This window comes from Pyrgilauda ruficollis, unplaced genomic scaffold (genome assembly GCF_017590135.1).
Source record: "Pyrgilauda ruficollis isolate IOZ18807 unplaced genomic scaffold, ASM1759013v1 scaffold13, whole genome shotgun sequence".
Lineage (NCBI taxonomy): Eukaryota > Metazoa > Chordata > Aves > Passeriformes > Passeridae > Pyrgilauda > Pyrgilauda ruficollis.
In genome coordinates, this window is record NW_024511432.1 from 7,958,422 (window position 1) to 7,971,634 (window position 13,213).

The 13,213-nt window shown below is 40.9% G+C and overlaps 1 protein-coding gene across 1 annotated transcript in view; it reads right to left on the bottom strand.

Moving 5' to 3' along the window:
* Positions 1–10,865: 10,865 nt before the first annotated feature.
* Positions 10,866–13,213, bottom strand: part of MMP2 (matrix metallopeptidase 2) — a 29,401-nt gene continuing 27,053 nt past the window's right edge. Inside the window, exons 12-13 of the mRNA XM_041458917.1 lie at positions 12,592–12,701; positions 10,866–11,852 (exon numbers count right to left, since the gene is read on the bottom strand). Coding sequence (XP_041314851.1) covers positions 11,749–11,852; positions 12,592–12,701 — 214 coding nt within the window. The 3' untranslated portion in view covers positions 10,866–11,748. The remainder of the gene's footprint in view (positions 11,853–12,591; positions 12,702–13,213) is intronic.

Genomic DNA, 13,213 nt, shown 5'->3' on the forward strand with positions numbered 1-13,213 from the left:
TCTCCCAAGATATCAGGCTTAAAGTCTTTGAAAGTTTGAAGATGTATCTGTAACTGTTTTTACAAATGTCTGCAAATATAACTGATTTTCCTGAGTAGTCCTTTCCGCAAGTCTCCTTTGCATCTCTTCAGGGCCAAGTTAGCAACCAAGCAGGAAGCAAGTGAAAAGGGTGGATTGTAACAGGGCCAGTATGTGACTCCATCCTAAGCAGAAATATCACTTGAATATTTTCAGAATGAAAGGCAGTCTCTCCAGTTTTATATTCTGCTTGTGCTTTTTACTGCTCTTTTCCACGTATCATTGGAGAACTTGTGTGTAGCTTTTCAGGCAAGACAACCATTGCCTGTCATGCAGAGCTTTCTCTTTCTCTCCTCCTTTTTTTTTCCAAAGAAGATCACTGTAAGGGACTTGTGCAATAACAGTAATGCTACCTGTATTACAGTAAGTGATGTGGTGGTTGTTTAGCTTTGCATGGACTAGCAGAAGGCTGGAGTTGCAGCATTCTAAAATCTGTTCATGGTTTATTTGGTGAGGTTGGATTGGTTCTCAAGCTGGTTTAGATCTGTTTTTCTGTGGCTAAAACTGGCAATTATAATGCTTATCCATGAAAGTAAAGTTGCTTGCTTTGACACAGACATAGGGCATTTCTCCCATGGAGATAATGTCATGGAAGAAAGTAGTTTAATGATGAAAGAGTGGAAACATTAGAGAGTTTTTTGGGGTGTTTTTTAGAGATTTCTTCTTCCTGTTCTCTGTCCCAAAGTAAATGTTCTGCCTTTGCACGGGTAAGATGCATTGGATGTTAAGACCTCTGAATATCCTTGGATACCTTAAAACAAACAGGCTGTCATAACATGGCTGAGCACAAATTTCTATCAATAATGCTGTATGTTGAACACTCTGGTTTTGTCTTTCTGAAAGGGAGGCTGTGTTCTGTTGTTCCTACACCTCCTACAAAGGCAGCTAGGACCACAGTGAGCTTCTTTGGTGCTGCTGGCCTTTGGGCTGGCACTAAGAGTGAACCACTACCAGCCCATAATTACACCAAAATTAGGAAGTTCCATAATTATGAGTACAGCCCACCTTGCCTGTTATTGGCCCTACAAATCTTGCAAGGGGGAGGGATTAGCAGATGCCTGTGGTTGCTCTGCAGTTCTTCAGAGAAGGTGACATTCTGGACCCGGTGTCTCTTCCTGCACCAGCTCTGACTCCCCAGCTCCACAACGAACTCCTCAGCTTACTCCTCAGAAGTGTTCCACGGGTTCATTAGTTAAGGTTTATAATGTGTCTTGATATACAAATGGTTGGCATTATTGCTTAATACTCTTGAACATCGCCTTGGTACAGAGATAGAAGACTGAGTTACAAAAATTCAGTATCCTGATATTAACAATACCATTGTCTGAATTCCAGTGACTTTTTCTTCATGCCTTGCTGTTATCACTCAGTTGCCTTTTAAAAATATATAATTTTTAAACAGATTATTAAACTTTAGAACAGAAGTTGCCTGACATAAAACTATTTAGAATTTTTTTATTTTCTTTTTAGTTGCATATAGCGCTGCTTTGATTCAAAATATTTAACCTTGAGCTCTGGGCTTTGTGGTTTTCTGAACCCTAACCCTAGGCAGGAAAAGCAGCCTTGGGCTAAGGCTGGTTCCAAGGAAAAAGCCGTGGAGGGAGCCATGTTGTGGCGGTTTTGTGTTCCCCTTGGGATGCCTTTTGTCAGTGCAGCGTCCTTGGAGTTCTGGGCTTTGTGGTTTTCAGAGCCCTAGACTGAGAAAACTCGTTCCAATATGCTGTAGTTGTATTTTTCATCAGGTCTTCAGGAAATTCCTTTTCACTCTCTGTTGCTTGGCTATAACACGCTTTATGAAAACATGTGGTTTTTTTGGTGTTTTTTTTTTTTTTTTTGGGTAAATGATGTATAAAAACTTTGGATAAAAAACACTGCTGCCTTCACCAATAATTCGAAGAAAAAGGAAGTATAAATGAATCTCTATCTGTTATTTCTTATTCATTGTGTTCCTGTGTGTCTGATGGCTTGGACAGGGTAGATGTCATTTTTGCTGTGGGCAAATGATGTAACTGGTTACATGAACTTGTGCTACTATGTAATAACTGATAATCTGTCTGTTTTAAAATTCTGCATTCCACTATCTGTTGATCACATCTAACACTGCAAATTGATGAAAACAAGAGCTTTTCCCTTCCTCTATTGAGGAATTATTTCATTGGCTCTGATTCTTACTGGAACTTAACAAGTCCAGACCACACATATGTCCTGAAAAGATGAATGCAGTAGTATAATGGAAAAAGTTGAAAAAATAGCTGTGTTATTAAATTTATTCTAATTTAACTTCTGAAAATGTGAATTTAACATTCTTAAGTAATTTTTTTTCTCAGAAGACCAGGTATTTCTAGCTTCTGCTTAGACCACCAGGGCTAGTCTGAGTTAGTGAATATTATAAAACAAATTCTCCATCAATGAACTAAGCTGAAGCATGTTTTCAAAAACACAGCTGCAGTCAATAATTTTGAAGAGTAAGAAATATTATGGACAAATTTGTTGAAAGCATATTCTATACTGGATGTGAAATTCTTGTGCACATATATAAACAGCACAATTCCTGGGCTCTGGAGGACTGATACAGGGCTTTGGAGAGACACTCAGCTAGCAAGGTTTGTGTGTTTGCACATAGTTCATAAACAGCATGATTTGGAACTCAGTCATGTCCTGTGGTTTCCTCATATCCTTCATGTTGGATGAAAAATAAGGTGTCATTCATGGCATTGTGGAAATTGAACTACTTAAGAGGACAGTCATTTTATGTGGTAAATTTTCTGTTGTTTATAGCCCTTAAATCAAGGGTAAAAGTGACTGATCAATGTAGTAATCAGTGGTTGAATTTGAAGGGACATTTAAGGAGATCAGGTTAAATTATCACAATGCTCCTTCAAATGTAAAAGCTACAAAAGCACTACTGAGCATATGCACAGTCAGAATTTTATGTAGCACATTTATGAAATGAGTATCTACTGTTCTAAAGTGCTCTGAGCGGGGGAGGAGGAGCCTTCACTTTAACCCTTCCTTCCCCAAACTCAGCATGAATGCTGAGCTGTTTTAAAGTGCCTTGCAAAGAGGAAGAAAAGAACATTCCTCCTTTATCCATAATGCAGTGCTGTTGTGCTTAACTCCAGGTAAATGTGTTGTTTTTTAAAAAATGGTAATAATACAATCAGCTTGCTTTTTGGTAAACTGAAAGTGTTTTTATGAATAGCCACCAGTGATACAGATAAAACCTGCTCATGATAATGCTACACACTCATCCCATCAGGGAAATGGAGAGGTCTTGCCAACACAGATTAGATTGTGATGGATATTAGACAGTAAGTGAGAATAGATTAATCTATATAAATGTGAAGTATTTAGTAGTATTCTTGAGGTCCAGATAATGAAGTGCCATCAAGGCACAGTTAAATTTCTGTTTATTGACAGACATCTGCTGCAGTAAAGAGCCTGCCAGGAGCATGGTCTATGTTTTGAATTGATTTTATATCCTAATAACTCTCCATAGTTATGTGAAACAGGCCCAGGTGCTGGAATGGAATTCAGTAGTTCTGTCTCTAGTAATAATTTATCGTTACCTTTCTTATGATTATTCCTCTTCTGGTGATCCCTCCCCTTCCCCCCTGTAAATAATAGCAGAAGGAAGACCTCTAATGACAAGTTAGTTGATCTCAGAGTTTTGAGCTACTTGCATATTTATTTTATACTGTCAATACTTTGTTAGTATTTCCATGATGTCTGAAATTTTGGTACTGGCCTAAGAGCAGTAGCAGCTGTAACAGCTGTCTGGTCAAGAGGAGTAATTTTTGGATTCAAAGTGTAGCTTTGTGTTGCTGCCCCTCCAACAATGAGTGTTGAGTGATGTTCAGGTGGGATGGCACAGGGGAGGTGAGGCCAGTGCTGGCTTTCCAAGGGTGAAACAGAGGACAATCTCTGTGAAGATGAACCACGTGGCTACTTAGCTACTCATTCACCGCTCTCCTTGCTGTTTTGCTGTGGCCATTTCACATTTTGGATTATCCTGTGGAGTTACTGCCTGGTAGCTCTGTATTTGCACTGTTAATGTGAGACTGGGTGGCACTGCCCATCCTCCTTGGTTTCTCTCCCAAAGTTGTGTGTTTAGGGGTGTGAGTGTGCAGCAGTCATCTCTCCTAATTAGCAAGGTTTCCCACTCTATTTTCTGTGTTCTCAAGCACACCAAGATATTTCAGGCTATACTTTCACTGTGATGCCACAGTAGTACCATACCTTTTATCCATAGTGGCAAGGTCTGAATAATTTCCCATTCTCTGAGAGGGGAAGTTGACATACTAGTCACAGAGCAAGATCTACAAATAATTACTTTTTAAAGAAAATTTTAGATTAAATAAACAGTTTCAGGTGTTGAATTATACCAGAGAATTGCACCAAGGTGACCTGTTAAAATTACATTCAGGTGGTATCAGTTTAAAGAACAAAGACTTTAACAAGTCTGGAAAAAATATAGATAATAGGTTGGAATACCCATAGTGTGTGGTGGAGATAGTGCTGAAACGTGGCCAGAGGTCTCCTGGGAGCACACTGTGCTGCTATAAAGACAATATTAGCTTTTCAGACTGGCAGGAGTTGCTGTGGGGGACTTGCCTCCTACAGTGAGGAAATTCCTTGAACGTGGCTCAGTCATTTCCCAGCCTGTCCTGGCTGAAGACTGTGCTGAACTTAGGATGACTTTGCTCATTTGGCTTGAAGGGATGGTGGCTAAAATGAAGAGCCTGAGGGACATGAGGAAGGAGAGACAAACTCGGGGGAAAAGCTTCCCCTAAATGAGTATGGAGCGTACACATGGCAGAGTGTATATGGGAGTTGTGGAATGTGATTCAACAGATTCTCTCTTTACAGAATTGATTCTGTGCACATGGCAGAGTGTATATGGGAGTTGTGGAATGTGATTCAACAGTTCTCCCTCTCTTTACAGAACTGATTCTGTAAAAGAATTTTCACACTTATTCCTAACAAAATGTGCTTCCCTTTTGATGTTTAAGCATTCTTTATCTTTTTAAATAGCTTGGTACTACCCCAAAATAACCGGCCCAAAGAGAGCAAAATCCTTCAAGCCTCCTGCTCGGCAGCATCTTTCAGCGCAGCGAGGACTCCGAGGGACGCAGCTGTTCTGTGCGCTGCCTTTGGTGCAGAGGGCTGCTGTGGGGCCGTGCTGCAGCAGGAGCGGTGTCTGGGCTCGGGGGGCCTGGTCCCGGTGCCGTGCTGCAGGAGGAGCGGTGTCAGGGCTCGGGGAGCCTGGTCCCGGGGCCGTGCTGCAGGAGGAGCGGTGTCTGGGCTCGGGGAGCCCTGTTCCAGTGCCGTGCTGCAGGAGGAGCGGTGTCTGGCCTCGGGGGGCCTGGTCCCGGGGCCGGCGCTCCGCGGGCCGGCTGCGGTGCGGCCGCGCTCCCGCAGGGGCCGCTCCGAGCCCGGCAGCGCGGAACGCGCCCACAGCGAGAGCTGCAACACAGCTCCCCTTCCCAAATGTTTGTCTGTGACAGCCCGTCTGCTGACTCTGGAAGGAAAATCAAACTGGAAGCAATGCTGTGTCAAGTGCAATAACTCTCCTTCGGTTTGCTTTAAAGCTGTCAATTATTGTAAAGCCACTTGTTGCCTCTGCAGAGGCTTTTATCCCCTGGAACTCCAGAAATGGTTCTAGTTTACATCCACATTTCATAAATGTCCTTCTGAATTAGCCTACTTTGGGCTAGTGAGAATGCAGTTTATTCCAAACTTAGAAGAAAGTAAGGCTCACGAATTTTGGTTGTATTTTTTTCCACCACAATTTTTGCAGAGCCTCCTTTTACCTTTTCACAGTGTGCCATGTGGTGTCTACAGCAGCCTAGCTCATGTCACAGTTATTCAGATAATACTCAATTACTTAAATTCCTAAGAATTTTAGCATTGGCAATCTTATATGGAAATACAATGCTGTGCAGTGCTACATAGAAAGGCATCTAAATGTAAGAATGGATGAAAGTCCTACAAATGAGGGCTTTAGAAGCCCCTTTGACAGCATTAGAAACAACAGAAAAAGGATTTTTAGTGTAAGTCCTGCTTCATTCTTTTGAGCTGCTGATGAATAGAATAGTGAGTGGCCTTGAAAAGTACATTCTCTTAATGGAAAAGCATGAAAATGCTGGAATTTAATGAGCCTTGCCACATCTTCAGCTAGTGGGAAATGACTCTCTCCCTTTTGAGGCCTGGGTTCAAGTCAGTGCATTGACCACAGAGGGGAAGCAGAGCCCTTGTCTTCCTTCTGCATGCAGGACTTGTCTCTCTGGTGAAGTCCTGTGGCTTGGCTTGCCTTACTCACTGCTCTGCTGCTCTCCTGAGGCAGTGAACTCTGCTGTGGGGGTTCCCCTGGGTCAGCTTCAGGGAGCTGGAAAGGAGAGCAGTGGAGAGTGGCCGTGGCCAGATTGTTTAGGTGCAGCCACAGCAGAAATAATGTCTCCATGGCTGAAGTAACTCTATGATGTGGCACTGGGTGGGAGACCTGGGGTTGAATTTCCCAATTCCTTGGTCAGTGGTGATTAGGAACTTTATGCAGTGGAGGTGCTGGGTCTGCATCATTGCCTGGAAGCCAACTGCAGAGTGTGAAGCTGCTTTCAGGCTTCAGCCCTTTTGGCAGCAGTACTGTGCTGTAAGAGGCATGGGCAAGGCAGAATATAGCTGTGAAGCAGTCCAAGGTTGAAGCAGTGGTAAGAGACATGGAAAATAAGCCCACTTGGATAGCTTAGTATTGTGAATTCCTGTCTTTTAGAAAGAGGAGACCACCTCCACCTAATTCCAGAGACAGACTGCCAAACTCCAGGCTAATCTAAATTAAAGCAATTATCCTCTTACAATTTTAGTTTATTTTGGCAATGCTAACAAATTCTTAATAGCAAAGCAAGTCAGTCATTTGTGAGTAATTCTGAGAAGTCCCAGAGGAGAGGACTGTGCAGTAAAAGACAGCTGAAAGTTCAATGGATTCTGTTTTGTCACCCTCTGGCTCATTGTGCAGAGCCTCTGTGGCAGGATTTGCAAAGGACATGCAGACCTGTAGTGTTATGAGGTTCTTTTTTTATTCTTGTATCCCGCTTCTAGGCTGGCTTGGTGGTTGTCAAAAGATTCTGAGCATGGGTATGGTGAATCTGGCTGAAGCTGAACTTTAGAAGCCTCCTGGGAGTTTGGGATTTGCAAAATGAGGTGAAAGAATGATCCAGTGATGACATAAGCAGGCAGTGTGGATACAGCCTTCCCAGTGCTGGTTGGACTGACCAACCTGCAAGTGCTGGTGTGGCCTCTCATGCAGCTATTGCAGCTATGGAGAAAGTGTTTGAGCAATAAAACAAATGAACTACTGATTATCTTGGATTTCTTGGCTGTTATCTTCAGTAGTGCTACCAGGGAAGATCACCCATGCAGGCTGAACACTTTTACTTTATCTCACTCTGTTGTTCTTTGCTCACACTGTGATTTATTTTCTGGAGAAGGGAAAAACTGGTGTTATGTGCTGAGCAGGTTTAGGTCAATTAGCCTTCACACAGTTGGACTAGATGCTTGTCATAGATCTCTTCAAACCAAATATTCTATTCTGACATCTACAGGAAAAAAAATATTCTAATATAGCCATGAGCTATTTCTTTGTGTGTGCATATGCATGTATGCATGCAGCCATATATTTAATATGTAACTTAGAAAAAACTATTATATATACTTCTTAAATTATAGAAATTAATTTAATGGCCTAAGGCAGTTCAAGACTAGAAGAGACTGTTGGTTCACTTAATCCATTCCCTTCTTGGTCCAGGCCAGGAATTTGATTTCCCAAAAACCATGAGAAATAATATGTCTGATGAAGAATTTTCTCTGAAAAGGCAAGGAGTCTGATCTGAAGACATAGTTGTTGGCTTGGTTGTTGTTTAGAGATTTTTTTTTAATTTTGTTTTTGTTCTTACTACAGTTTCCTACCTGGAAACGCCTAATACTCCTGATTATTTTACATAACTAGTCTGGAACAAGTGTTTCTCATTGCATGTACCAATCTCTGTGTTCCACAGAGCTCAATGCCTGCTTGTTTTCTGATTTCAGCTCTTCCAAAAGCAGAAGTATGTTCATTCACTTAGTCTTTGCTGCTAAAAACATACATGTCTGCATTTATAAATAGAAATAATGTGTCCAAAATGGACCTAAAGGGCCTACTTCCTCCTGATTTTAAGAACAGCACAGTTACAGTCAATTCCTAAAATTTATGGGTAACTGCTGCTTTGTAAAATCAAGACAGAGTAGCAGGAAGAAATTGTATTTTTAGCAAATACAAAGTATTAGTGAGACACAAACTGTTAAGCATGATTCACAGTTCAGGCTGCTCTGTCTGTTGAGTGTTTAAGCTGTGGAATTTCATTATAGCCTTGGCTGCTTTTTATGTATTGTGATGGAGCAGTTGCTAAACCACTGCCCTTTGCCCTACTGGACTGGGCTGCCCTGCTGGGGGCCTGCAGCCCATCCTGCTCGTAACTGGGAGAGATTTCCTTCAGCTCAAGGAACAAGAGTGTCTGAACTCTCCCCATGTTGCAACAAGCTTCGGTGCAGCGTGTGTGCAACTCTACCCTGACACCAAAAAGTCCTAAGTGAACCCAACTTCAGTTTAATAAAACTCTAGAAGCAGAACAAGTTCAATAAATGTTTGTGCTGGATTTTGTATGGCTTTGAGGTAAACACTTATGCTTTTTCCCTTTGCTACTTTTTGAAGAAGGTAGGTAAAAACTCTTGGTTCTCTTCTAAAAATGTCTTGGGAGAAGTGTGTTGAGGGCAGGAAAGGCAAGGGTGGTGTCCTCCTTGACAAGAGCACAGTCTCAAAGTGCACAGAGCTGAAAAAAGAGGCTTGGGAAGGATAATTTGGTTCAGCCAAGGGTCTAGGGATCATCAAGAAAGTCCATAGTGTTGGGACAGACCTAGACAGGGAAGCAAATGAGTGGGATGGATTTGCATGGGAAATGTCGGGTACAGGCCGAGCTGCAGTGCTTCTGTCTCGTGGTTAACTCATTACAAACAGGAAAGGAGAGGCAGGTTTTAGAAGTGGCTCTCAATAAGTGGAATTAGACCCAAAGACTTTTTCAGGACACATTTTGTGACTTAGTGTTTCCCAGGTCAGATGTGAAAGGCTAATGAGAAGGTCAGTATGCTCCCCCAGCTTGTCTGACATACATAAGTGATAACCTGGCAAATGTTACAGCTGATGAACAGAAACAGATGTGTTTATAAATGACCTGTGTTAATCTTAAAGTCGCCAGTCTGAAACTGAACCCAAAGAAGTGTGCATTGGGTTAAGGATAGAAAATTTATTTCTGGTTTTCTGCCAGTGATTTAGTCATTGGAGAGTGGGTTTACACAGGCAAGAACAAAAGGAGACGCTGAGCAGAACTCCTTACAGCCACCAGATGTGCAGAGTTTTGTAGGATTATGGTGCTATTACTACAGAACATAAGATGGTAGGTTTGCCAATATTGCAGAAAATGCATGAGTTGTAGACAAAAAGGAAACTATTTCAGTAATCAGTAGAAATGTGATTTAGCAAGTTCAGGGCTGGAAGGCCCATTGCAAATGTTCTACTATATCTATGTTTGAAACCCCTTCCATATTAAATACAGATGCTAGAGTAGGTATTCTGGAGCAGTATTGACATAAGAACATAAAAATCTTCAGGGGATGGTTATTGAGGATTCTTAAAACAGAGCTTAAATTATTGCAGTGCTCAAAAGGAATTCCTGGCAGTCATTAAAGCTAGAGAATATTTTCAGCACTAGTGCAGGAAGATGTTTATGATCAGGACAGATCATACATCCCTGAAATAGATGCTGCTATCATGAGAGGGTTGCCAGGTGTTTGTAAAAACTGAAACACGAATATTTTGCAGTTAGAGCCACTTTGTTTTGTGTTTTCTTTTGTTGGCTCTGGTGCAAGAATAATTGTGAAGGCAGTTAATGATTTCTAATGAGAATGAGTATTCTGAGGAGGAGATAAGGCATCTTTCCTTTTGGCATAAGTAAAAATAGGCTGGCTCATCCAGGTGAGGATTGTCTATAGTAATTGACAGCTTCCTAAAGTGGAGTTATATCTGGGTGAATGCAATTAAAAGATTATTTGGCAAGTGCCATTTTAGAAAAAGTATATTTTCAGAATATAATAGTAAAAAAAGTCTGCTTAGAACAGGAAAGCAGTGAGTGTAAACAAACATGAAGTTGTAGAGGACATGAGAAGAAACCAGGTCATGGGCTCAGGTATTAGCTACTGGTCAGTTCTGTGAATCATGGACTTAAAGATGTTTTTAGAAGGACCTAGGTTGACCCCTTGCCTGATCCATAGAGGATTATGAAGTGTTTCATGTGTATGGAGCAGGATAAGATCCTTGGCCAGATGGTGTCTGATCCCATGGGCAGGATAAGGGTTTACATCCCTGTTTCTCAAGCTTGCATCCCTATAGGATTCATACACCCTCTCTTCCTGCCTGGGCTGTGGAGAGGTAGCCTGTGGTAGAGGGTGGATGACAGACAGGAGCAGAAGCTGTTCAGGGAGGGTAGCGGGCTTTGCAGAGACATGGGGCCATATCATCTCTTTAATTAAATTGCTGCAGTTGCACCTTGGAACCAACAGAGAAAATAGCCTAAGTTTCTAAATAAACCCCCTATGTGCTTATATACTGGGGTAATGGTTTTGCCTTTGACAGGTAATGCACTGAAACATGCCACTGGATTTATAATTTCAAGTGATACAAGGAAGCCTGGCCAGGAGTAGTGTTGACAGTGTAATTTGATTTTATTGGTATTGTTGGCACTTCATGTGTGGGACATTCTTTTCTGGTTTATTTTTTAATGAGAAACATTCTATCAGACTGTGAAAAGAACAAAGCCTAATTGAACACCCCCCCAATATTATAAAGAACAGAAAAGTAAAACACGTTAAACAGTACTTGACTTTTATGTATAACACATTGTCTTCAAAAATCTGAGTCGTTTCCATCCATATAAACAAGTTATATAGTAGTAACAAAGTGCATGAAGCAAATTGCTAAATTTAACTAAGGTATTAAAATAAAAAGTACTTTAAAACAATACTTTAACACAGTTTTTTTGCCATGATTCTATCATGCATCAACACAAAGCAGATCCTGAGGCAACCTGTGCCTTTGACAGTCTTTCTGTATTATTATGTAAATAAATGGAAGTAATGATCAAACTTGTAAGAGGGTGAAAAACATCAAGACAAACCATCCATTTATAACAGAGTTGTATTAAAAAAAAATAAAAATCAAAGTGCACTGCTGGTACATCTCATTTGAGCCTATCTGGTATGTGAATAACAGAGGGGCATGATCCAGTCTCCAAAGGTTCCAAGGCTTTGTTTAAGCACCAAGGCAATAAAGAATGATGGCTGTTCTGTTCATAGCACTACTATGACTAGCATGACAACGGAAAAATTGTACCAGAATATATACGTAAACATCTTTTGTATACTGAGGAGGCAAACACTCTTAAATTATCTGATGTGTACAGTACTGGTACTTAGTGTTTTGGTGCCAGTACCAGACTGGTCCAGTAATTAGCATTCAGATCTATTTCTAATTACAGATAAGGCATATAACAAAAAAGTAAATATTTGGTTATTGATATCTCATATGGTTCAGCAACCCAACCAGTCAGAGCTTATCTTGCCTATTTTAACAATCTTCAAACTCTTGTCTTCCATTTGTAGGTAGTACTGATCTTTGAAAAAGTAGGTATATCCTGTTAAAATAAATAAATAAACATGCTTAGATTATGGAGCACATAATTATTGATCAAAGATTTTTTGTCTTTGTGATTTCATTAAGCTTTGTTAATTGAATGACTTATTTCCCAAAATATTCATGTGTGTTTGTATTATTAAAAAGATATATTTAAAAAATACATTAAAATTTCCGTCCTGTAGAAGAGAGCTGTTGTTAAATGGAGCCTTATTAAGGTCACTACTTTGTGAGCCAGAGTTTTCTGGGATGAAATGTTTGCTGGCAAAATAGATGTTGAAAATGTGACTGAGTCAAGACTCATGTGACACCAGTGTTGCTTTCAGACATTAGTGCATATCTGTGCAAAGTTTAAGGCCCCTTAAAACCACGGGCCAGGATCTCAGCTGGAGTGCATAGGAAATCAAGAAAAATTGCAACATAAAACCCATTCATGCCTGTGATGAGGGAGATTATCATACTTGAGTTCTGGTTGTGCTAGGGCAGGATGGTGCTGAAATGGTGCTGGGGCTGTGTGCTGGTGTGGAGGAACCTGGGGAGTGTCAAGGAGCTGGGAAATGTCCAAGCCACAAGGACTGGCTCGGTCATGCACCCTGGTGTTAGGACATCCTGTGCATCAGGCATTGGGTGGCTCCATTTGGCTCCTGCTCACGGACCATAAGAAATTAAAGTCTCCAATAAGTCTTGCAGCAAACAAATAAGAGAGTTTGTTAGTGATTTAAATCAGAATTGCAGCTTACCACTGTCCCCAAGGCCCAGGACAGCATCGAGGTTATCTGGAACACCATTCCAAGAGTCAGCAATGAATTTAGGGGATGCAAGCTCCATTTTCTTCTTTTCTTCATTGTACCTGAAGGAAATGATATCTCTACATTACAAATCTGCATTTAATATTAAATTATAGTATAATTTTTCAGGGTGTCCTCAGCAAATGTGACTATATAAAACAAATAGAAATATAATAACTAAGATTGTAACATGGTTTCTATTTCATTATAATTATTGCTGATTCCTTTAAAACTCTGTGAAATTTTACATCTTTCCTTCAAAAATGCAATTCTGTATTGAAAATACACTTTCTAAGGAAAGTTCCTTCCAGAAACATAATTTGGATAGGAATCAGTGCTGAGCAGGAGGCGTGGAGGTGTCCTGAGCATGGTGACATACAATGTAGTTTGAACCAGGCTTCAAGTACATCATGTGAGGCCTCAATGACCCTTCAGGTGCTCAAGCACCTCTTCAGGAGCAGGAGACTTCAGAGAGTTTGTCTTTGACAGTACTGGAGGGAGAAAACCATTTATATTCCCAATTTCTATATATCCATGTCCATAGGTATCTCAGGTTACTTTTCCCTCATTGCTC